Source organism: Erpetoichthys calabaricus, chromosome 7 (assembly GCF_900747795.2).
Source record: "Erpetoichthys calabaricus chromosome 7, fErpCal1.3, whole genome shotgun sequence".
Lineage (NCBI taxonomy): Eukaryota > Metazoa > Chordata > Cladistia > Polypteriformes > Polypteridae > Erpetoichthys > Erpetoichthys calabaricus.
Genome location: NC_041400.2, coordinates 13,924,127 through 13,951,134, shown reverse-complemented (window position 1 = coordinate 13,951,134; position 27,008 = coordinate 13,924,127). Strand labels below are relative to the sequence as shown.

The 27,008-nt window shown below is 40.5% G+C and overlaps 1 protein-coding gene across 1 annotated transcript in view; it reads right to left on the bottom strand.

The window, feature by feature from the left end:
• Window positions 1–27,008, bottom strand: part of galt (galactose-1-phosphate uridylyltransferase) — a 258,052-nt gene that overhangs the window by 36,191 nt on the left and 194,853 nt on the right. The window contains exon 9 of the mRNA XM_051929826.1: window positions 26,480–26,563. Coding sequence (XP_051785786.1) covers window positions 26,480–26,563 — 84 coding nt within the window. The remainder of the gene's footprint in view (window positions 1–26,479; window positions 26,564–27,008) is intronic.

The window sequence follows — 27,008 nt, the reverse complement described above, 5'->3', positions numbered from 1 at the left end:
GGGAAGAAGTGTGGTATTTCGCAGAAAGTACAAATGGAGTGTTATAATGTGGGCCCCTTGCCTCTCATAGACATCACGAAACACCACGTGGCTGGGTAAAGTTTAGGGATGCATCAAGAGTGCCCCCTACTGTTTGGCAATATACCCACATGTAAACATACATACAGATTGTGTCCCATCTATTTGTCAGTGCTCCAAGGAGAGGCTCTCACTCCTCAAGACCCAGAATTGGACTGTTATCTTACAGCCAGAGTGTGTTCCACATCTTATGTTTATTTAAATTTTTTAGTATCTTTGTTTTCTTCTAAAGTAGTATTTCTCATGTGTTTTTATTGATTGTAAAGCTTGCTATGACCAAGAAGACCCAAGGCTGGAATCGCTGCCAGAGAAGCTTCAACAAATCACTACATAAAGGATTTGAATACTGGTGTCTATGTGATATTTCTGACTAACCGAGAATGGTAAACCGGATGGCATGGACGCAGTTACACGGCGATGGGACCATGAGATGTACTGCGCAGGCACGTACAGCGCGCATCTCATAAACTGCACGCAAAGTTGTATCTACCGCGCACGAAGGAGTCACGGCCCAAAAACGAAAGAGCTCAACTGACGTGAATGAGAAATGAAGCAACAACGCGCCCATGGCTAACGACTACCGACAGCCACACAAAAAAGAGGACTCTGTACTGCAGCCCAGATTCAAACGGAAGAGGCTACGGAGGCCCCATGGGTCCATAAAGTACGGAAGGCGCAGGCGTCAGCGCCATATTGTGAGTGGCACTACTGCGGAGTGAAGTTAGGAACAATGTGCTGCTTGGGTCGACTAATGTATTTCAGGATACCCAACGCCGGGGGTAGGCGAGCGAAGCGAGCCAAAATTTTTTTTTGGTTTTGTCATTCTGTGGTATTATCTGTAACTTGATGAAGAAAAAAAATAAATTTAAGCGATTTGAGCATAAGGCTGCGACATAACAAAATGTTAATGGTTTCATGATATTATTTATGGGTTCCTGCTTGCTGTATGGAGTTTGCTGCCCCATTCTCTGTTACTTTAGGCTTTAGAGAGCAGAAGTACATGGAGTTTCCTGAAGTAGCTCTAGGCTAATTGCTCCAAGGCTTCTAAATGACATCTGAGACCCCCAAAGTAATTCACAGAATGTTCTTGGCTGGGGCTTACATTTTTTTTTTCATAACAGACTTGGGCTAAGCTTTTACAGTAAAAAGCTCAATACTCTGCTAAGGTTTAAGTAACATTTCAGTTGTATTTGTTTACAGCTCAATCCCACCTTTCAGATAAATACAGCCCCCGTGACTTGTTTCTTTTCCTTGTGTATCATCAGCATCCATATACAATATATTTAGAACACAAAAAAAATTACTAACAGCTGGAGACCATTTAGTCCATCAAGCTCATTTGATAAGCTAATTGCTAAGTTCTCTCAAAATCTCATCCAGACAGTTCTTAAAAGCCATTGCGGTGTTCATTGCAACTACATCACTCAAGCAGTTTGAAAAGATCACGCTAGCATTAATGGGTGGCTGAGATAATGTCATCAATCAAGCACGCTAACGCTCTGCATAGGAATGGTGCTGCACCATTACAGGTGAATGTGTTTATGTCACATTACTGTATACTAGTAAACGTGGATTCTCAAACTGTAGAACTAATCATATGAAGACTTTAAATTCACTTCCATGTATCAGTTGTAGCTCTAGATACGCTCAGTCAGTACACCAAGGTGTTCTTCTTCTTTTTTGCAACACACACTCTGGAATCGAAACACAGAAGTAAATAATACCCCCTTGATTGTCAGCAACAAGGCTCACATAAACCTTTATGTCCTTTAGACACCTGAGGAAAGTCTGAACGTCTCCAGTTTCACTGACACAGTGACTGACATGTGACGTCTTGAAGCTGGTTGTCGCAATGTGTGGCCTAGCCATCCCCATCTTCTCCTTAGGATTTCCTCTTCCATGGGACGCTGCAGTGTTCTTTGCTACAGGTCAGCATTTCTGATGGTGTTGAGCCAATGAATGTAAAGAATACTTCATAGGCACTGGTTCCCAAACGTCTGGATCTTTCTCATGGTGGTCTTGGTGGTTCTCCACGCCTTGGTAAGGCTGTCAATCTACTTGGAGCTCCAGATGTTCTTTAGCTTATCAATGCTGCTCTTGCCTCATTGATCCCAGTTTTGACTGGGGTGGGCTATGATTCATTAACCAGTCGGGAGGCCAACATAAGTAACCCTTTAAGGGCAGATGCCAACTTTTGTCAGCAGGAGGGGTTACAAACGGTGACAAAACCCACCATTACGTTTTAGTTTGACTCTCTTTGCTAGAAGGAAAGTTAGCTTCGTTGGTTTGGCAGAGATTTCCATGCGCATGCAAGAGTACTGAAGAACAAACGACGACAAAAATGGCAAAAAAAAAAGCAAACTACTCCATGGACGACGTTTTATATTTTATTACTGAATTGGACTCTGACCTGTTGGACTCTGATTCTAATGCAGGTGATCTAGAGATTGAGATCGAAAATGAAAATGAGGTACCGGCATCAGCTGATCAGTCTCCAGCTAATTGTGGTGCTGAGCACATTTGTGTAGATGAAGACCGCCACTCATAATGACACAAGATACAAACCAGATTAAGTTGCACTGTGACCGTGACTACTGCTGCCATTCCCGCCAGCCAGCCTGCCACGCATTCCTGCCAGCCGTCAAGCCGCCCGTGGGCATCTTGGGCCACAAGAGACTGTGAACTGGTGGCCACAGCACCCAGCAACTGATATTTTAGGTTGATTTATGTGTGAGACCCTTGCTTTGGGTGCTTTTCAGAAAACTGCATGTTTTGGAAAAAATATTCAGCCCTTGAAGAGTTAAGGAACAGGGGGAGATATTGTATTCAGAACAGTGGCTTGAGTAATATGCTGGATGGCAGCACACCCAGACCAGGATTTCAGCACGGATACCCACAGGGCACAATGGGAGTTGTAGTCCCATGGGGCAGCCCGGTTGGGTTCCGTGGGAGCCACAGGTGGAGTAGCTGGTGGCACTGGTAATCCCTACTTTTCAAGACTTCTGATTGACCCAGAAGTACTTTCATCTGGCTATGCCCTGGCACCGGAAGTACTCCCGAATACAGGATAAAAGAAGACACTCTGCCACATCTAGGCAAGTTGGAGCCGGGAGTGGAGTCATGCAACACTCGCATGAGAGGAGTGGAGGAAAGAAAACGGAGTTGAATTTGAGTGAGAATTTTATTGTAAGGTGAGAAACATTTTATTATGAAGAGTTTTGCACAACAAAATCCTTTGTTCTTTGGAAAACTTGTGTCTGTGTGGAAGCGTTGGGAATTTGGGGAGCTGAAGCTGCTGTTCCCACATACCTTCAGTTTTACCTAGAAAAACTAATCAAATGTAATTTAATTTTTCCTTATTTTCTTTTGCATGAAGAAAAAAATGCATTAGGTGTCCATGAGGTTTGTGATATATTCTGGATTAGTGGAGCTCTTTTTATGTGGTTTTAAGGCACCTATTGTGGTAGCCCATGTCTGTATGTTACTCTGTCTGTCTGTCCACATGAAACAACTCAGCCCCCTGTGGACCAGTTTTGTTGAAATGTGGCCCACTTATTCTTCAAAGAAATATGTCAATTTTCGTTGGGACGTCTTGAGAAAGGCCAGGCCGTACAAAGCTTTGACTTTTCAAAATCTCCAAATGAAAAGCATCGTTGAATTTCCGAAATGGAGAAATGTTCTGTGTGATGTTAACTGTGAATTACGTTACTGTTTCAGTGTTTCCCTGAGAGCAGTTGTTTGAACTTGTATATTTTGTACAGTTTGTGTCTGCTCTTCTTTTACTTGTTTTACAGCCGCTTGGATGCCCAGTACCAGTGAGTCAGATGGCAGACAGAACATGGACACAAACATCTCACACAACAACACCCTCTCCTGTTGCTTTAAGAAAATTACCTATTACAGTACAAAAAAGACACTTCTCTAAAGAATAAATGGAAAGGGAATGCAATGATGGAAGCATAAGACTGAATTAATTCAAACATATTATCTGCAGATTATGTCCATGTTCTCCTTGCCTCCTCCTTGAGGAAAAACAGATAACTCAGCCCATTCACAAGTCTCCATAGCTATACTTTACATGGAAGAAACAAGCTTTCTCCTTTGACTGGCAGGCGAGTCAGAAATTAGGTTTATTTATGAGCATTATTAGATAAAGAAGCTCAGTCTTACCACAGACTCAAGCTAAAAATGGTCACTCTTTTAAAAGAAAGTAGCTTGGTTAGACTACATACCCAAAAAAGGGGATACAGGCTTTGTATCGATAGCATAGCTCAAATAATATAATAAATGCTAAAAGATTTGTGACTTAGGCGTCATCTTGCCCTGAACATAAGATTGGTTCATAAGGAGAGGTAAATTTCACCTTTGAGTCACACTTAATTGTACGTCAGACACTAGAGACCATAATTCAGTTTCTAAAGAATTATACATTAAGAAACAATGCTGTCATGATTAAACAAAAAATTTCCACATTTTATCAAGTAGTTTAATACTTTGGTGACCTTCTAATCTCAATTTAATGATACCTTATAAAAGTTAGCAAGGCATGATCTTGTCAAAAATTTACTAATGTAAAAAGAAAAAAAGAATCTGTAAACGTAACTGCATGAAACACTGTACACTCCAGCGCCAGCTATGGACAAGTCCTATTTTAGTTGTTCCCCTTTTGCTCTCAAGTACACATCAGTCTACCTAGTTTTCAGAAAATCTTTCATATTATCTTTTGTTGCTTTGTTTTTACATATGTAAACATAAGTTTAATATGTCACTGTGCTCTGTGCAAATATCCTTATATTATTTTGCTTGTGTCTGTCCGTGCTCGATATAAACAACGGTTGCCATAACTACTATATCCCTCCACAACAATAGCGAGGAATCCATGCCTTTGTATTGTAAATATTCATACGAAAGATACAATATAAATATACACTTTGTATTGTAAATATTCTTGCTGTTGTAAGTGACTATAATAACATCCTATACTAATCATGGGACTATTCTAATACTGAGTCCTCTCACAAGTCACTACTTATTAAAATAATCTCCTTTCTTACTGTAACGTGTGATGTTCTTCTCTCCCTCATCATCATTTCATTAACACTCTTATTCGTGCGAAAAAGCACGAGTTGCTAGTATCTTATAAATCTGCTTTTTCTCTGCTCACATGCACAGCTGACACACAGCCAGATTAAGCACAGGGGCTCACACAGAACTGCCAGGCAAGCAGTATGACAAAAGAAGGATTGGGACAAATGGACAGCGTGCAGGCAGACTGTGAAATGCTGTAACTAACTGTGTGTTATTTCTATCTGCTAAGTTAGCATGGAATTGTATCCTCGTTTAAGCATCGTTGCCTTCTTTGGAATTGCATGCTCATCTAAAGGGGGCCCGGCACGTTAAGAAATGAGTATAAATCCTTGAAACATCAACCGGCACCCCTTTGAAGCCAATGAATGGAGGGAAGATGTCACCACCTGTTCCTGAGAATCCTTTCTGCATCAGCAATGACGACACTGACAGACACCACTCCACGGGCCCCTGACTTCCGGACTGGGTCTTGTCACTGGCTTCATTCATCTTTGTACTACCTGAAGTGTAAGCCGACATTACACAAAACTAAGTTATTTGTTCTGCGTGATTTCTTACCGTCGTATCACTAGGGAAGGGTATTGTCCTTTATGTTATAAACTGCATCTATATAGATCTGGGTTAAGTAACACGCCATAATCACAAACAAACTCATTCCCAGGGAGTGAGCACCCCCTGCTGGACACAACATAATAAACCATTTTCATACACGTTGGAATTTCCGGGGCTTTTTAGCCTTCCTTTCTCACTGATATGACAAGCCAAAGGAAAGAAAGGGCATCATTTCATGCAGGAGGAAGAGTGAACAGGTGTTGATAGAAGTGTGAAACAGCCACACAAGCAGCAAGGAACATGGACCAGGTAGGCTAGTGATCTGGAGAAGAACATTTCCAAGGTGTACATTAGGCAGGCAAAACACCAGCATTTCAGGTTCATAACCCAATCAGTCCATGACATCCTACTATGCCTAACAAACCTCTACGACTAGGGCAAGAGGGATGCACAATCTTGCCCTCTTTGCCTGGAGCACATCCTCAGCAGCTGCCCAAAAGCCCTGGCAGAAAGATGCTATTGAAGGTGGCGGCACAAATATCAAAGGTGCTAACAGAAGCTACCTTTATGGCTATCAATAACACCAAAAGCCTCAATCTCGGCAAGTTACTAGTCCCATTCTTCAGGGCAGGAGACCATCTGTAGCCACATTGGAGAATGTCAGGAGGCCTACTCATGACAAAGATGAACTGGAGAGGCTACTTGAGATCATAGACACCATAGTGACAACAGCACTGAGGCCGGATATGGTGCTACTGTCAGAGGCGTCATGATAAAACTATCCAACAGAGGAAGCCAATGAGAGGAAAAGGAGCGAGTACGGGAAGCACTGTGTGACCCAATCAAAGATGGAGAGTACGGTGAGACCCAATCAAAAATGGGTACAACAACAACATTTATTTATTCAGCACATTTTCATACAAATAGTGTAGTTCAAAGTGCTTTACAAAATGAAGAAAAGTTTAAATGAAATAAAAATAAGATTAAACAGTATTAAGTAACAAATAATAAAGTAAGGTCAGGTGACCAGGAGGACGAAAAAACAAACAAAACAAAAATCTGCAGGGGTCCCAAGGCCAAGGAACCATCCAGGCTCCACTGGGCACTCTACCTAACATAAATGATCTACCGTATATATACACAGATAAATTCTCCCGCAGATAAGTCGGGACTTGATTTTATCATGTAATTTCTGGTATTTTATAATGTCAGTCGTATAAGTCCAATGTGAAATGCTAACGCCCACCTGAGAGAGTAACCACGGAGCACACTGCTTTTTTTCTATGTGGGTGTGGCAATGCGCTGTATCAGCGTGTGCTCCTAACCTCTCTCTCTCTCTCTCTATTGTGCCTACGTGACCACACGTTAATATCCAAACTACTCCGAAGCGACGTTTGCATTGATCTGTGTTTTTTGTATCTCACACCCTCATACATGTTCGATCACAAGAAAATATGAAGTTGGTTTTAAATTAAACAAAGTTGAAAGTAGCGAAAGAAATTGGTAACTGCGGTGCTGCAACAAAATTCGATGTGTCCGAGAAACTTTCAGTTTGGTCCAAAATGCTGCCGCTCACTTTCTGGTTGGGGCAAGAAAGTATGACTCTGTTTCTCCAATATTAGTTTCTTTACACTGGTTGCCCTGTCAGTTTTCGAATTGATTTTAAAATCTTGCTGCTAGTTTTTAAATCTTTACATGGGCTTGCCCCTGCCTATTTATCTGAACTGTGTGTTTTACATCAGCCATCTAGAGTGCTTAGATCTTCTGGTCAGCTGTCTCTGGTTGTCCCTCGTACCAAGTGTAAAACTAAGGGGGACAGGGCTTTTGCAGCTGCTGCGCCTCGCCTGTAGAACTCTTTACCTCATCATATAAAGGAGTCGTCTACAATTGAACTGTTTAAAACAAGACTAAAGACTCATTTCTATTCACTTGCATTCCATGACCTTCAGTAATACTGATGGTTTCCTCTTTGTGATTATATAACATTACTTCTATTTTTTATGTATATAACATTACTTCTATTTATTATGTATTTTATTTTATGTTCATATATTTTATTTCTATTTATGTTTTATGTTAATTTGTTTTGTTTTTCTTTTATTCTATTATTGTAAAGCACTTTGGCCACAGCATTACTATGTTGTTTTAAATGTGCTATATAAATACATTGACATTGACATTGAAACTGATGTGAGATTGGAGGAGGCAAGAAGATGTAAAAAAAAAAAATGTAAGTGTCGCATTTTTGAATGAGCGTATAAGTCGGGGTCTAATTTTACGATCGATTTTTTGGATTTCATGGCCCGACTTATACGTGAGTATATACGGTAAATCAGTCCTTATGGGTTTCAGGCTTCACATTGTACTGCTGACCCGGGAGAACAACTAAACCCCGGGTTGCCGCACAATTAGAAAACTGCTGGAGCAAAGCAGTTCAATATCGAAAATCTATCGGGGCAACGTGACCAACGCTCGTCCTTTTATTTGATCCCTCACCCAAAGTCCCAGCTCAGAATTAAACTACAAGCAATATCCCAAATAAAGAAGAGAAAAAAGAATTACACATATATATTTTACATATAGACAAGAAAAACAAACAAACGAGTACATAACATAGTAATCAAAACCACCTTCCCCGGTTTAGGAGCGTGATGATCAGGATTAGGAGCAACCAGTTTGTCCAAATAGGTTAACTGTCTCTACTGTTTATGGCAAAGAGAAAGCCTACCGGAATACGCCGGCCGTCGAGCCGATAACTAAAAGTTCAGTTCTACCGGTCCAAAGAATCGTCAGCGAAATCAAAGAAAAAAAAAGAGTCCGTCTTCAGAGACGCATCTCTCTTGTGTCGCTGAGTGAACAAAAAAAAAAAAACTTTTTCCAGCAGGTGTATTTCTTGGCGCTACCTCATCACTTCCCTTTGCTCCACCACAAGATATCTCCCTCTCTCCCCTTCTTTTCTGGTTTTAAAGTCTTCAGCACCAACCGTCCTGTCCATGTTACGACCTCCCCACTAAAGGTGTATTTACAGAGTCCACTTTCCCTGAAATTCACCCCAAGGAGCAGCAAACTGCCAACAGAACAATAGCACATGTGGCACCTGCTACAACTTGAAAGAATTTGATGGTGTGGTCATGTGATGATAGTCATGTGGACATCTGGGTCAATGTAGGGACTGCATGGTGCCTTGATCAGGCGGTGGTGGAGCAGATCATCACCACAGAAAAGCGGAAAAAGAGAATAATAGGGATTAGTATGGATTGTAGAGCCTTGATGAAAATGATAATTCAATGCAGATACAGCTTAACAGGGATACACTAAATGTACAGTAGCTATGAGAAAGCCATGTTAAAATAACAGTTTTTTAAAGTGCTCCACCATATTAGCTTGGGAAATTTCTATCAGTCAGCTATTTCAGATTTTAGGTGCATAACAGCGAAGGCTGCCTCACCACTTCTTTTAAATTTAGCTCTTGGAATTATAAGAAAAAATTCATTTGAAAATCTAAGGTGACGACTTGGAGTGGAAGGTGACAGGCATTTCACAATATAGGACGCGGCGAAAGTATTTAAGGCTTTGTAAACCATAAGCAGTATTTTAATGTCAATTCTGAATGGCACAGGTAACCAGTGTTATGACATCAAAACTGGAGAAATGTGCTTCGATTTTCTTTTCCTAGTTAAGATTCCGTCAGCTGCAGAGGATTCCTTGGTCACTCACAATGCAAAACATAAACTTTGCTTGGCATCACGGTGGTAATAAGGAGAAGAGCCATTAGAGCAGTCACAGAGGATGCAAAGAAAGCCTCCAGATGGCTCTGGATGAGGAGAAATGACCCGTAGACTAAATCTGCTTGGACACAAGTCAGTGCCTGATCAAGCCAAGCTGGAATGACTGGGCAAGGGTGATGTGGAAAGGCACAAAATACCTGATGACCCCGAGTAATGTCAATGATGATGGGCCGCAGCGTGCGCTAGACGTATGTTAAAACAATTATGGAAATAAACTAACACAAGTATGCTGTTCTTGTGTTCAGTGTAAAAAAATGACATTCTACTGTCCAGAATGGAGAACATGCTGGGTATCTCTGGTACTGCCCTCCAGTGGTTCAAGTCCTATCTGACTGATAGGCAAGAGTTTGTTAGTCTTGGCAACAGCAGATCCAGCTCAGCGCCAGTCACACAAGGAGTTCCTCAGGGTTCTGTCCTCGGCCCTCTTCTCTTCTGTATTTACATGCTTCCCCTTGGCCATATTATTCGTAGCTTTGGACTGGGTTATCATTTTTATGCAGACGATACTCAACTCTTTTTCAATGTTAAAAGTGAAACTTCATCAGAGCTTTCTCAGTTCACAACCTGCCTCAGTGAAATTAATACCTGGATGGAGCAGAACTCTTTAAAATTAAATTGCAACAAATCTAAACTCCTGAAAATTGGGACTAAAGTGCAACTTAATAAAATGAGCTCCTTACCAGTCCATCTTGGCGGTGATCTCATCAGACCTGCCTCTACTGCAAAGAATCTTGGTGTCATTTTTGATTCCTCCCTTTCTTATTCCGTCCACATAAATCACATTAAGAAACTTTCTTACTTTCACCTCCGTAACATATCCCGTGTTCGCTCCTTCCTCTCCTTTTCTAATGCTGAGAAACTCCTCCATGCTTTTATCACATCCCGCATCGATTATTGTAACTCTCTGCTGGCAGGTGCCCCTTCTAATCTTATATCACAGCTCCAGCTTATTCAAAACTCAGCTGCAAGAGTCCTTACACGAACCAGCAGCAGCGAGCACATCACACCCATCCTGCTCCACCTTAACTGGCTCCCTGTGTCTTACAGAATCGAATATAAAATCCTACTAATAACCTACAAAGCCTTAAATAACCTCGCGCCAAACTACATCAGTGACCTTCTCCATCACTATGTGCCTGTCAGCTCACTAAGGTCCTCTGACTCTGGAAATCTTGTTGTGCCTCACACTAATCTACACTCCATGGGTGACGGGGCCTTCAGCTGTATAGCGCCCAGACTCTGGAATGACCTACCGAAATTAATCAGGTCAGCTGACTCCATGAATTCTTTTAAAAAACAACTCAAAACTCATCTGTTCAGGAAGGCTTTTAGCTCTACTTGACTTTATTACCCTTCTCTCAGTTTACCTTTATGTCAAGATGTTCATGTAACCTGTATGTGTGTGTGTGTGTGTGAGACCATCAATTATTTTGTCTGTTAGGCTTTTATCTCTGAATTTACTGTCTTAATCTTCTTTATTTATTTATCTGGTTTGTACAATGCTATATACTCTGCCATTCTTTCTTAAACTCCGCGAAGTGCCTTGAGCATGGGAAAGACGCTATATAAATAAAATGTATTATTATTATTATTAAAATGAATAAGAAATAAAGAGTTGATTGATTGACCCTTACAAAGAAGGGACCCCAACAGGGACTCCAACCAGAATCCAATAAATACATCACTGACCTATAGGCAGAATTTTAAAACCTAGCTAAAAGCATGGAGAAATGTTATATAAAGAGAATGTCAGGAACTTCAGACGTGATTCATATACATCAATTCAAAGCTTCTTACAATTCAGGGCAGGTAGATCTGACTCCAAAGTGAATAAGTTAGCCCAGGAATTGATTTTATTTTTTTTTTGTTACTTTAAGGGGCAAATGTTTCACCCAAAATATGGACTCCATTATGAATTCCACAGGAAGATTAAACAAAACTCAGCGAAATATCATCCGTTTCAAATTGGACACCAGCATTTTTCCTTATTTAATTACACAGTTGACAAAAACAATTTCATGTGGCACGAAGTCTGTGTTTTAGTGTGATGGGGAACTTGGAAGAGTGAATGATAAAAGTTATGTGATCTCTTATAATCAAAGGCCCTGTGCTCAGGACTTTAATGGAATATGGGAGGGGAGGTAGACTGATGTATGACAGGTTAGACATTTAAGTCAAGCAAAGCAAATGTGAATATTTCTTGTATTCTGCCTCAAAAATGAAATGATCAGAAAATATGAAATGGTACAAAATGTGATCCACTTAAAAACTCTTTAGAAAGGACCGATATGCAACACTGAGTAAGTAAAAATACACAATCTTTAAATTCTCTGTTAATAGATTGAGTTTTTTTCCTCCACATGATGTACATGTAAGGTCAACTGAAAACTCTTTAAGTGCCTTGCAGTGTCTGAGAGTGTTGTTGACTACTACAGTGTGGTCGACTACTGCAATGCGTTATTCACCGGCTGTTCAAATCGTTCATTTTGCAGCTTTCAGATAATTCAAACTGCTGCTGCAACAGTCATTACAAGAACTAGAAAGTATAATCAAATAACCCCAGTTCTCAAGTCCTTGCGCAGGCTCCTAGCTAAGTTTAGGGCTGATTTTAAAATCCCCCTTACATATAAATCCTTAAATAGCCAAGGTACTGCTTACCTTTCTGAACTTATAATTACTTACAAACTAGAGCGAGTAATAAGACCTCAAGATACCTGACAAGTTAAGATTTCAAGGATTAATAAAAAAAAATCTATTGATCTATCTGTTACATAGTGCATTTCATATCTATCTATCTTATCTAGATATCTGTTATATAGTGCCTTTTTCTATCTATCTATCTATCTATCTATCTATCTATCTATCTATCTATCTATCTATCTATCTATCTATCTATCTATCTATCTATCTATCTGTTATATAGTGCCTTTCATTTCTATCTATCTAGCTATCTGTTATATAGTGCCTTTCATATCTACCTATTTAACTATCTATTATATGGTGCCTTTCATATCTATCTATCTATCTATTACAATGTGCTTTTCATATCTATCTATCTATCTATCTATCTATCTATCTATTATATGGTGCCTTTCAAATCTATCTGTCTGTTACAGTATATAGTGCCTTTCATTTCTATCTATCTATCTGTTATATAGTGCCTTTCATTTCTATCTATCTAGCTATCTGTTATATAGTGCCTTTCATATCTACCTATTTAACTATCTATTATATGGTGCCTTTCATATCTATCTATCTATCTATTACAATGTGCTTTTCATATCTATCTATCTAGCTATCTGTTATATAGTGCCTTTCATATCTACCTATTTAACTATCTACTAGCCAACCCACGGCGTAGCATACGCCACATAATTATGTATTGATGGGTGAACACTTCCTGAAAGACACAGTTGTCCAAATGGGGTTGGTTTTGAGGATACGACTGTAGGTGAATGAAAAGATGGAACTCTGGAGAGGGCAACATACAATACAGCGTTTTACATGCTGCATACAGCAATTCACATCGAAGTATAGACACTGCTAAGACCATGGAATACCCCTCGCAAACTGTTTTACACGCTGCATACAGCGATTCACATCCGCGACAAACAAACTGTTTTACACGCCGCATACAGCGATTCACATCCGTGACAAACATGCTTCTTTTTAGATAGTCCTGCCGCGTCCACCCTCGTTCTCGAAGCATACACACCGCCTGATCATGTGCCCGCTCGCAAGAGAAACTCACAGTGACCCGCCCACCAACTCTAAGACCATGGCGTGTAAAACAGTTTGCGATGGTGGACACGGTCGTGCGTCATAACCGAAAAGAATACAGTGGAACCTTGGTTCACGACAATAGTTCGTTCCAAAACTCTGGTCGTAAACCGATTTGGTCATGAACCGAAGCAATTTCTCCCATAGGATTGTATGTAAATACAATTAATCAGTTCCAGACTGTACGAACTGTATGTAAATATATATTTTAAATTTTTAAGCACAAATATAGTTAATTAAACCATAGAATGCACAGCGTAATGGTAAACTAAATGTAAAAACATTGAATAACACTGAGAAAACCTTGAACAACAGAGAAAACTAACACTGCAATAGTTCGCGCTATAGCGCTACCAACCACTGGCTAAAAACACTTTTTTTTTTAATGAGTTTTAAGCACAGGGAAAAAAATGAACATTTGAAAAAATCCATAATTTAATAAACCACCAAGAAAAGTAACATTGCAATAATGCACACTACGAACCGATCGCTGTAAACAGAAGTGAAATCAAAATCAAGTCCAGTGCATTCTTTAACTGCCTTCCTACCTCATGAGTCCAGCCCCCTCTCTCTCAGGCTGCCTGTGTGTGTGCGTCTGTCTCTCTCTGGCGCAGCCTGTATGTGTGCGTGGCTCTCTCTGGCGCAGCCTGTATGTGCGGGGCTCTCTCTCTCGGGCTGCCTGTGTGCCTCTGTCTCTCTCTGGCGCTGCCTGTGTGTGTGCCTCTGTCTCTCTCTCTCGGGCTGCCTGTGTGTGTGCGTCTGTCTCTCTCTGGCGCTGCCTGTGTGTGTGCGTCTGTCTCTCTCAGGCTGCCTGTGTGTGTGCGTCTGTCTCTCTCTGGCGCAGCCTGTATGTGTGCGTGGCTCTCTCTCTCACGCTGCCTGTGTGTGCGGGGCTCTCTCTCTCGGGCTGCCTGTGTGCCTCTGTCTCTCTCTGGCGCTGCCTGTGTGTGTGCCTCTGTCTCTCTCTCTCGGGCTGCCTGTGTGTGTGCGTCTGTCTCTCTCTGGCGCTGCCTGTGTGTGTGTGCCTCTGTCTCTCTCTGGCGCTGCCTGTGTGTGTGCGTGGCTCTCTCTCGCGCTGCCTGTGTGTGTGCCTCTGTCTCTCTCTGGCGCTGCCTGTGTGTGTGCACAGCTCTCTCTCGCGCTGCCCTCTGTGTGAACCGAGGTTCCACTGAGGTTGACTAATGAAAAGTCAACGTGGCTCAGAGGTGCATGTGGAGTCTAGTAGAGACGAACGTGAATGACGCCCGGTGTTGTGAGTTGCTGCGTCCGAGTTCGTGGGCGTGGCTCTGCGAGTTGTCGTCGTATCCAATGGTCTTAGAGTTGGTGGGCGTGGCTGTCTTGCGTGCTTTCCATGGGTGGCTACAATGTGCTTTTCATATCTATTTATCTATCTATTACATAGTGCCTTTCACATCTATTTATCTAGCTATCTGTTATATAGTGCCTTTCACATCTTTCTATCTATCTATTATATAGTGTATTTCATATCTATCTATCTATCTATCTATCTATCTATCTATCTATCTATCTATCTATCTATCTATCTATCTATCTATCTATCTATCTATCTATCTATCTATCTATCTATCTATCTATCTATCTAGTCTGCAACTGGCTAGGATAAAATCAAACAGGTTTGATTTTCTCAGTAGTCGAAGGGGCAGGGTCTTTTCGTGTCAGAGTTGAGAACCAATGAGCATTCAGCAATGCATAGAATGTAGCAACTAGAAAAATGGAACACGTGTGTTTTGAACCTCACAAGCAGAAGATGAGCTTGTCTGTCTGATGTCTCGTATTTTACATACCATAAGAGAATGGAAAAAAAAAAGGGTAGCGGTTACTGCTGAGCATGCTGCAGCTCAAACAGGCAGCATGCTATTGGATGTCAATAAAAGGGGCCAGCATGACTATGCTGGAAAATCGGTGCACGGTTAATAAATGTGACATGAGACTGTCAGTCATGTAATTTGACATGGTGTAGCAACAAAATCAGTGACTGTGATTGGCAAATCTGACATACCCCGTAACAAAAATTTGCATAATATGACACTGACTTAAGTTATTTTAAAATATTTTAACAATGCATTAAATTAATGGAGTGGTTTATTTTTTAATTTTTCCACAACAACAGCACAGAATGAGTGAGAGAGAGAGAGTGCAGAGCAGTTAAGAAGAGAAGAATATTAGCATAAAACGCGGAGTAAATGGTGGAGACTTGGTGTCATGCTAGCATCCATTCTAGAGGTACAGTGTGGTCCAAGCGATCTTTCAGTACATTGACAGAAATTGCCAACAATAAGATGAACATTACATTTGCTTGTTTTGAGTTACTTGACATTAATAAATTCAGATTTCTGTGTAAACGTCTACATGCTTCAGTTTCTTCATATTTACAATATTTACCAAACTTTTTTGGATTTTATCATCCCTACTTTGAGCCTGGCAAGGGATTGCCAACTTGCTTCAAATCAATAATCCCACCATAAGTAAAAAAAACTCTACAAGTGGTGTAGATTGCTAACAAGCAGTCACAAGAATCTTTGTGGAATTTGGGTATACGGTGGATTTAGAAACTATCTTTCTGCACAATCTAATTTGGTATAGACTTCATTTTAACTGGATACATCCGACATATTTGCCCACTAATCTACACTCAACAAGCCAAAGGAAAAACATGTTTTCAGAGAGGTTTGTAGATTTGTTAAAATCAGAAGCTGAAATATTTTGTACCTTATGTTGCAGAATAAACTCTAGGCCGCTTAAAGGTAATATGTAGCTATGGAAAATAAATAAATAAATAAAAGAAATACTTATTGCTGTTTTAAGCTTAATCGGGATATAGAAGTTTACACAAATTAAATGTATCTTATATATTTCTCTATTTTGCAAAATAAACATATCATTCTCAAACCCACTTAATCCAATTCAGAGTCACAGCTGACTGGAGCCTATCCTGGCAGCACTGGGTGCAAGACATAAACCAACACCCGGACAGGGCAAGTTCACATACACTCACACGCCAGCAAATTTACAACTGTTTAGACAAATTAACACACATGTTTTGGGATGTAAATAGAAAACAGAAATACAAAAGCAAAACTAGTCCAGACACAAGAAAAACATGGCAACTCCAACACAGAAAATGACAATGCAAAGGTCAATGTACCATCACTTTAACCAGTTTTGTAGTTAGTGCTTACTATTTGGCTGATGTCTTTATCAAATGTGGGTTACAATATTTGAGAGATACAATTGGTTTTGTTTCTTCTTTTTTTTTAATTTTACAATTTGAACACAGGCAGGTGAAGTGACTTGCTCATTGTCACACAGTGTCACTAGCAAGATTTGAGCCCACAACCTCCGTGTTTGAAGTCCAAAGGCTTAATTAACCAATATGCTGAAAATCTGAAATATAAATCCCGTGAAATACCAGGAGAATTGCTTCGTAAGAATTCCTTCTTCTTCTTCTTCAGTTTTTTTTTTCTTGCCTGGCACGTCCTGACTCACTGGTATAAGAAAACCCCTACATAAGGCATACCTTTCCACCCAGTCTTGATGTCTAGTTATGCAAGACATTAACCTTTTTGTGGGTCCCCACCTACTTTTTGGCCCTCAAGACATGAAAAACCCTAATATTTAGGATATTTTCTGAAGCATATATTGGGCAGGAAATGACACCCTTATGATAAATGGTAGACCAATAGGTGTCTTCAGCAAAAATGATCAAAAGGACTTCAGGTTGTGCATGCTACATCAAGTGACCCCAGGGGTTCACCCCCTACTAAGATATAAGGGGTCAAAGTTACATCTTTTCACAAAACATTGAAAAAATGTGGATTGGTAAAACAGGCACATGGATTGTCATTTTATGCTTTTTTGATGTTGCTGATCACAAATATGATAACATTTTTGATATCTGATTCCTTACTGGTGGTCCGAGCCCTCTGTGAGACACTCCCAGAAGGTTACAAATGACACATCATACAGTACTATTGTGGGTTCTGTGGCATTTGCCAATCCTGTTACTACTGTAGGTTGGTCTGCTCTTACACCTTGAGATTAACACACATACAGATACACAAACATGCACGCACACATGCACACACACACACACACACACACACAGAGGGATCCTACAGACAAAGTCTCAGGTGAAAGCCTAATTGTCAGTCACCCAACATTCTACAAGGGACATTCAGAAAGTTTCCACACTATTTTCTAAACTCTGTTTATTAAAAATTTCAAAAACAAATTACATCGCTTTTCTGCATAGTCACCTTCGTTTCCGATGCAATTTTCCCAGCCTCATATCAAATTACTACTCTTCCCGCCTTCACCATATCTAATGAAGGTACAAAAGTGCGGAAATTTTTTTGAACGTCCCTCATACTTTAATACACATTAATACATAAATAATCCTAATTTAGACAATGGTACTGTCTACATGTATCACACAGTATTCTATAGGAGTCTCTACATAAGAATTTACTTTCACCAGCACTGTCGAACATGCGCAACTCTTTTGGTTATGCGTCACTTATCAACCAAACAATCTGCTCTGCTTTTACCGCAGTTGTCTTTCTTTTGAAGAGCAACCACTCAGCCTTGATAACCTTGTGAGCAAGTAAAGCAGCGAACTCCTCACAGAGGCATCTTAATTTTCAATTTATTATTTCAATCACTCTAGATACAAGAACAAAGTATAGAAAATGTAAAAGCAACATGGTGTTTATTAACAAATAACAATGCCAAATAATACAAGATCTTCTTATATAATACGCTACCGTGGCTGTCCGTTTGTCTGTCCAGGATTTTACATCACCTTTAGCTCGCAAACCGTTTGAACTGTTAACCTGAAATTTGGTACACATATACTACGTGATGTCTACTATCCGCTTTCGCGGTGATGATTGACCTCCAAGGTTATTCCTCTTTTTATTTATTGTAGAATCAACTCTTGGCAGCAGCCAGCAGGGAGGCCATACGGAGCATACGTATGGGCGCTTTTCTGATTCCGTACCACCTTTGCCGTCCCTTCCCCTACCTCTTCATATCTTAAATCGTTCTTGAGGCAGATTGAAGACTTAAGTCCCAGCTTAAGTGGAAAAATTAAGGAAAACGTACTAAATAATTGCAACACAAACACTGACAATCAGTTTTAACAAGAAAAGATGATGACGAAAGAAAAGAAGCAGTGGGCCACTAGGGTGGAGAAAAGAAGAGCTGCTCAGGAAGCAGCAAGCGCATCAACTTCTGAGCAAATGAATGGTAAATATACAGAGAAAGAGTCTGAAAACTAGGAATTCTCAAGTCAAGTGTATTCTGCAGTGCGCTGTTACTGGTATACTATAATAGAAAATGAGACTGACAGTAAGAGTCTGGGTATTGTGTTTAGAAAAATGCTTATGGAAAATGTCAAGGATTGGATGCTGTCCTGGGGCGGTTTTTGACCCAGCGATCGCTGTTATTCATAAGATGCTTTAAACTGCACACATCTCGGTCTCCTCTTCTGATGTCGCCTTCGCCCTCTCCTTGGTTCCTCGGAAAAGCCATATTTATGCTAAAATTCCACATGGGGTTTCATGACATGTGATATGGGGTGTCATGACGTGATATTACACACCTTTGATTGGTTGGCTGATCTTTTTAGACATCTCTGCTCCCAAGTGATAAAATAATCAACACGGCCCGAGACAAACCGTTGGCACAACTGTTTGATAGCGTACTGGTCGATGTTCCCTCTAATTTTTTATAGGCTATGTGCGCAAAAAATATCATCCGTGCGCATTTTAAAGTAAGACTAAATTTTTGTGCGCTACAGAATGTTTGTTGGAGTTCAGTTCAAGTTACAAAAACACGATGTTATTTCAGTTATCAATATCAAACAAGTTTCATTGTTAAATGCTATACCTATTAATAATGTTAATTATATTTTATAGGTAGCATTTCGAATGTGGCACCAATGTCCATCAATTTTGCTAATTCTGCAAATTGATCATTCTGAAATGCAAATTTCGTCATCTCTGGAAAGCTGTTTATCAGATTGCTTTTGATTTTTTCTGCAAGAAGGAATTTAAAGTCATTGTATTGTTGAATAATGACACTTTCCTCCTGAAGAAATTGTTTGTACTTTAAACAAAGAGATCGGATATGTTCAATTCCAAAGTCAAAGTCGCATTGTGCTATTGCTGTACAGTCAAAAGCAGACCATTCCTCAATTTCATTTTCAGGAAATCTTTCACCCAGATGCAAACATAGGATGTTGATGAAAGTTAATATGGAATTAGTATCCACTGAAACTTCTTTTCCAGACACCTTGTCAAGAAGACTGTTAACTTTATCACTCCATTTAACCTTCTCACCAAGGTACTGCATTCGAAGTTTGTTCAGTTTGTCCTGTGCAAGATGATAAGCTTCCAATGGCGTCAAACCACGTTTTTGAAATGCCATAGTTAAAGAAGTCATTTCTGCTAAGACATCATTCAAAATTTCCAATGTTATATGAAATTGTTCACTCTTCAGCTTCTTATAGCAGTACTTTGATATAGGATCATTATCTTTGGATTCTTCAAAATATTTTAATAGGGGATCATAATTTCGAATAATTGCTTGAAGTGCAAAGTGTCTGGATAACCAGCGCACTTCATTCAGAGGTCTGAAAGCAATTGATTCACATTCAGAAGCATCTGCTATTTCCTGAAATCTGTATCTTTTAGTAGAAGCCATTCAGACTTAAAAGCTATTGCAGCTCTCTTGCGTTTTGCACCTTTCATCGCTTGCGGTTTCGACATTTAAAAAATTATATCTAGCTACAAAGTACCAGGCTGAACACCAAGATTCCACGAAATAAACAATACAACGGATGTCAAAGAATCAAAAGTTAGCGTGTTTCGTACAAAGATGTTATAGGCTGCCGCAGGCAGCAAGATACCGCATAGCGCCGACCGTAGCCTGCTACGCAGGAATCTAGGTCAGTCAACTCTGATTGGTCGTAGCTGCACAAGCGACGCCGCATCCCTGATTTAAAATTTATAGCGCTTCGATAAATGGGATAAATGGGGAATCGGAACAGCTGGCCTTCTGCAACATTTCACTTTAATGCCAAAAATCATTTTAGGCAAAAATATAATTTTTGTGCGCGCTATTTTAATTTGTGTGCGCGGGTTCGGAAAGTCGTGTGCGTGCGCACACGCGCACAGCGTAGAGGGAACAGTGGTACTGGTACAATTCAGGAAGAGAAGATGTTTTGATGTTATTTGCCCCTGTAAGTTTACTTCATATTATTTGTCAACATCATATAAATATAAATATAAAAAAATAAGCATCTATTATTGAAAAAAATGCAGATCTGGCACTCCAGGACAGGGTATGCTTTTAGACTACTTCAAGGTTAGTGATTATGAATTTGATGTTATTTTGATTTTTGATCCTTTACTAGGAATCTAGCCCCCTATGAACCTCTATCAGAGGGTGAAAAATGACAAATTTCTATTACAACCGGGAATACAGAGACTTTAAACATTGTAATTGATGGACACATTTTAATATTTTGAATATGTTTGTTTATTATTATTTCTACCTAAGGAAGTAAATCATTACATTTCTTATCGACGCCCCCAAATTAGGGCAGCTTACACTACTTCGGAATTTTTTAGTAGAAGTAACAATACCGTCAACCCTTAAGAGTACAATGAAATTCCTACTTGCAGATCCAACCAATATGCAACAGTTTGCCTCTGTCTGGGGTTGTTTACTATGAGAGTTTATTAAAAGGGTGACACCAGTAATATAAAAAGGAAAGAAAATATTAAAACTGTGCCTCTGTGAATGAAGATGAATATATTAAAAATTCACTTTGAAGATAAATGTAATGGTGCTGAAAACACTCACATTTTCAAAGACTACTCAACACCTAATCTGAAGAAAACACTGCAGTTAATCACAAATACATAACATGTGCTGCAATGCCACCTATTGGACATTGAAAGCATGGTCGTTCAAAAATACAGATTGGAAACAGCAGAAACATTGGTAAATATGTCAAGCTCCAGGTCTTGATAACGACACTCATTTTCTGGCATACACACCAATTTAATTTAATCCAAATGATTATTTATTTCTGTACTGAGGTTATTAATGTATTGTGTTTAGCAACAATTAACTCCACATTTCATTCTCTTAAATGTGCTAATTCTGTCCATACAATAAACACAAAATCAAATTAAACTAGAGATTAGTTTGAATATGGAAAGAAGACAGAATATCAGGAAATGCATTTTCACCAGTCATTACTTTAAAAATAACTGTCGACCCATCCATCCATGTTCTAAACACTCTGTGTGTTCTTGCCTGGGTCTTAAAGAATCAACAATTGCAATATATAATAAAAAGCAAGTACAGTTATGTGAAAAAGTAAGTACTCATCATGGAAATTGTTGAGTTTGTCAACATATTTGAACAGGCAAATGGTAGATATTTATGCCAACATAGGTGTTGAGCTGTGGAGAAACAGACTAAAGGGGACTGGGAGGCAGAGGATGACTTAGTGAAGAATTACACCAAGATGGAGGTGGAGGAGATGAAGCTCATGGTGATTCCAAAGAAGACATGACTGATGGTGGTGTCAGATGATATGCAAAGAAGGCTCAGCACAATGGAGAGGGAAGAAAAGAAAAAACTGGATGGGAACTGGCTAACTTGGGTAAACCTGTAAAATGGCTGTTAGACCTGCGATGAAGACGACATCCCATACATAATAATCACATACAGTGGATTCAGAACGTATTTGGATTCCTTCACTTTTTTTACATTTTGCTATGATGTAGAGAGAGAAAGATACAGCGCATTGTCGTACCCACCACACGACAAACCATGTCAGGATCTAGATTAGGACCTGAGTGCAGCCATGCGATGAGTGACACCTCAGCACCACACTAGTTCAGAGGGAGTGGAACCAGTGTGAGGTTTTTTATGGTGGCTGGAGTGCCAATTCTGCCACCAACCCCCAAGTTTTTCCCTGCAGGTTGGAGGGCCTACATACAGGGCTGGATACAGATTAACATCATACCCAGGACAGAGCAATTGCAGGTTAAGGGCCTTGCTCAAGGGCCCAACAGAAGCAGAGTCCCTTTTGGCATTTTACGGGATTCGAACCGGCAACCTTCCGATTGCCAGTGAAGATCCCTAGCCTCAGAGCCACTACTCCGCCCGATGTAGCTCTGTGCTAAAATCATTTGACTCGTTTTTTTCCTCACATCAAGCAACACTCAACTCCACAGAATGACAAAGCATAAACTGGAAATTTTTCAAATTTATTAAAACAATAAAACTGAAATATCGATGCAAGTATTCAGATCCATTTCTTGAGCTTGATCATCAATGAGATGTTTCTACACCTTGTTTGGAGCCCACCTGTGACCAATTGAAATGATTGGCTATGCCAAGGAGTGGCACACAACTGTCTATAGAAGGTCCTACAGTTCAGCGCAAACCAAGCCATGAGGTTGAAGGAACTGCCAGCAGAGTCTAGAGACGGGATTGTGTCAAGGTGCAGAGTTGGGGAAGGCTACGAAATATTCCTGCAGCATTGAAAGTTGCCAAGAGCACAGTGGCCTCCACAATGCTTAAATGGTAGATTTTTGAAACAAACATGACACTCTTCTTGGAGCTGGCTACCTGGCCAGACTGAGCAAGTGCGGGAGAAGGACCTTGATAAGAGAGGTAAGAAAGAATTTGATGGTCACTCTGACTGCACTGTGCCTGTACAGAGATGAGAGAAACTTCCAGAAGGAGACCCTTTACAACACTCCACTAATCTGGACTTTATATAAGAGCGGCTAGAAGACACATGAAAGCACACTTGGAGTTTGCAAAGAAAGCACATAAAGGACTCTCCAACTATGAGAAACAAAATTCTCTGGTCTGATGAAGCCATGACTGAACTGTTTGTCCTCTGATCCAAGCATCATAACTTGAGGAACCCAGGCGCCACTCCTCAACTACACAATCCAATCCAACGGCAAAGCAGCATCCAAAGGGTGGCAGCATCATTCTGTGGAAGTCCTTTTTAGCTGCAGGGACTGGGGGAATAGATAACGTTGAGTGGAATCTAAATGGAGCATAGTACAGACAAACCCTTAATGAAAACCTGCTACAGAGCACACTGGACCTCATACTGGGGTAAATGTTGACCTTCCAACAGGACAAAGGGGCCTAAGCTTAAGGCAAAGACAACATGAGTGGCTGACAGTAAACTCTGTGAATGTTCTTGACTGACTCAATCAGAGTACAAACTTGAACACGATCAAGAGATGTGAAAACATCTGTTCTCTCATGGTGTCCATCCAACCTGGCAGAGCTTGAGAGTATCTGCTGGGAAGAACGGCACAAAATCCCCAAATCCAGGTGTGCAAAGCTTGTCACATCAGACCCAAGAAGACTGCAGGCTGGCATCGCTGCCAAAGAGGCGTCAATGAAGTACTGAGTGAAGGGTGTTTCAGTATTTCATTTTTTAATAAATTTGCAAAAATGTATTTTTGCTTTGTCATTCTGGTGTGTTGAGTGTTGTGTGATGAAGGAAACAATAAATTGAAACAATTTTAGCACAGGGCTACAACATAACAAAATGTGTAAAAAGTGAATCCTCTGTACATACACATATAAGGAAAGGCTTTGTCATAATATCAAAATTGGAGTTGTCACATCTGGATTTTCACAATTTAAGCGCCCCTGAGCAAGAAAGGATCACTTCTGTGGTGATGTGGTTTCGTTCTGCGGACATGCTCGCCCCCTTTGTCCATCAGTGGCTAAGCGAGTTTCTCTCTCGTTTGTCTTTCCTCGGCGGTTTCAATTTAGTGACGGAGTCGCTTTCTTTCAGCTTCATGCTGTAGCCTCGTACTTCATTCTTCTTCCGGCTTGTGAACTTGGGGCCGCCTTGCCGGCTCTTTGAGCTTCATGCTGTAGCCTTGCACTTCCGGGCCCGACAAACAGACACACACACTTCCATGTAGAGACGTTTATATATAAGACTAGCTGTGTAAGCCGTGCTATAAAAAGCCCGGGGTCCTAGAAACTATTGAAAATCGTCAGAAGAAAAATTGAAATGCAGAGTCGGCAGTTTCATTTTGCGGACATGCTCGTCCACCTTGTCCTTGTCTATCAGCGGCTAAGCAAGTTTCTCTCTCGATTGTCTTTCCTTGGTTATTTCACTTTGGTGACGGAGTCGCTATCTTTCAGCTTCATGCTGTAGCCTCGTACTTTGTTCTTCTTCAGACTCGTTAACTTGGGGTCGCCTTGCCGGCTCTTTGAGCTTCATGCTGTAACCTCACACTTCCGGGCCGGACAAACAGACACACATACTTCCACGTGTAGACATTTATATATAAGACTAGCTGTGTAAGCCCGTGCTGTAAAAAGCCTGGGGTCATAGAAACTATTGAAATCGTCAGAAGAAAAATTGAAATGTAGAGATGTCCGGTAATTGTAAGGAACTACTCTGGGCATCTCTCTCCTAAGAGGATTTGTTTTGCTGACGTGCTCACCTTGCTTGTGAATTAGCAGCGGGAGGAAAAGTAAAAGGGATACCGTTTTGCAGATGTTAGCGGCTAAGCCACTTTGTCTTTCTTCGGAGGTTTCGTTTTGCTGATGTGCCGGCCTCGCTTGTGTTATTAGCGGCTAAGCAAGTTTTCTGTTTCCTAAAAGGTGGAGCCCTTACCCCGACTCCACCTCTCACTTCCGGGCCAGAGAGACACACACACACTTCCACGTGTAGACGTTTATATATAAGACTAACCCTGGTATCTGTCGAAGACAGGTCATAGAATAATCTTAATACATAATTCGCCTGCCTCCTCACTGACTCACTGACTCACTCACTCACTCACTCACTCACTGACGTCCATCCGAAGCCGAATGCGCAGTTGCCTTCTGCGCACGTTTGAAGACGAATGTGCAGTCGCCTTCTGTGCATCTGCCCGAAAAACCTTACGAGACTGATATCCAACCCCAACATCGCATCAGGCGGCGGATTTACGGCCGCAAAAATTCAAAGAGAAAGGCGACTTTGATTAAAGCTCTAGAGGCCTGAAAGGCGATTTCGACTACAGCTCGAGGCCTAATTACGCATTCTGATTCAATTACGCATTCATTCAATACAACTATATCAGGTTTGTGGTGCTTATACTTATTACTATTCCATATTGTACTGGAACATTCATCATTCAATATTATACTATAGGCCTGGAAAATTCATCAAACTAACAGTACAAGCCTGTACAGTAATGAGTAAAGCGGACTACAATCATTACTAAACAACTTCTTCGTTACTTATCATTTGTTCTTCATACACTGCTGACACAAACTCGTGCCCATTTCATCTTACGTTGTCGAAACGGGCTCTTTGTCTAGTATAAAAATATTTGCTGTCTATTGCCCTAAGCATCCTTTCAGCTCCTTTCTTCTGTATTCTCGTGTGTGAATGTCACATGCGCACGTTCCCATAAAGCCAGCCCCTCAGACTCTCTCATTATGTTTTGTACCTTTCTCACCTCCAGTCCGGTTTTTTACTTTCCATCTTGGAAGGCAACTCTCTCAAGCAGTCAATAGACAAAATGTACTCAATCACGTGGACCGCTTTTGTAAGTCGTTTTCGATAAAAGTGTCTGCTAAGCAAATAAATGTTAAGTGTACTCAGAAAATACAGTAAATGTCACTGTCAAGCAATTTGAAGATGTGGTAAGCAGGGACAAACTATTCATATTTGCGGAAAAGAAAGGTGTGAAAGTGGGAATAAAGATAAGACTGAAGAAGTTCTGATTTGATATACTTTGTTAATCCCCCTTTTCACATGAGCACAGGGTCAACCTTTGTATGGCACCCCAGAGCAATTCCCATGTTTCCATACCTTGTTCAAGGGCCCAACAGAGTAGGATCCCTTCTCACAGTAAGAGGAAGGCTTACCTGCTACCTGTTCTGAAGCTTTGAGAAACTAAAGCAATAATCTTACCCTTTTCACCTTGCAGTATGCGAGACTATAATTTGTGCAAGTATCCTGCAGACAATTCACTTGTTCACAACGGGCATCATTCAAGTAGGTCTATCATTTCCATTCTCACAAGTACACGTTGCAAAAAAAAAAGAAAGTCTAATAATCAAAATGACTTTCTTTGATATTTGTTTCATAGTTTGTTTCTTACCGTGCCACCCCATTGAGTATGGAAATGCTATCTCAAACAGATTGTCATATTTTGTTAGCAGTCTTTTCATTATTGAGGCCAAACCTGAAAGAAAATAAGAAAAAGCATGTCAGAAAGTCAGTGCTGGCTTTAATGTTCAATTACTGTATGATAAGATGCATTTTGGCTCATTTTTCAATGTGTATTATTATATCAAATTATTGATAATTGTCTTCCTTTGATGAGCAGACATACCGAAACTGAGGCACAACATTAGAGTGCCGTGTTTATAAAGAAAGTGGTCTCAGTCACATCTGACAAATAATGGGAGAGCAAAAGAAAGCTGTTTTGTGGCATGGCGGGAGGGCACAGTACTGGGCGGCACTTAATTATCTTATAAGTAATCAAAGACATTAACAAAACAGACTCCATTATTCCATGAGTATCCATCCATCCATCCATTTTCCTACCCGCTGAATCCAAACACAGGGTCACGGGGGTCTACTGGAGCCAATCCCAGCCAACACAGGGCGGAAGGCAGGAATCAATC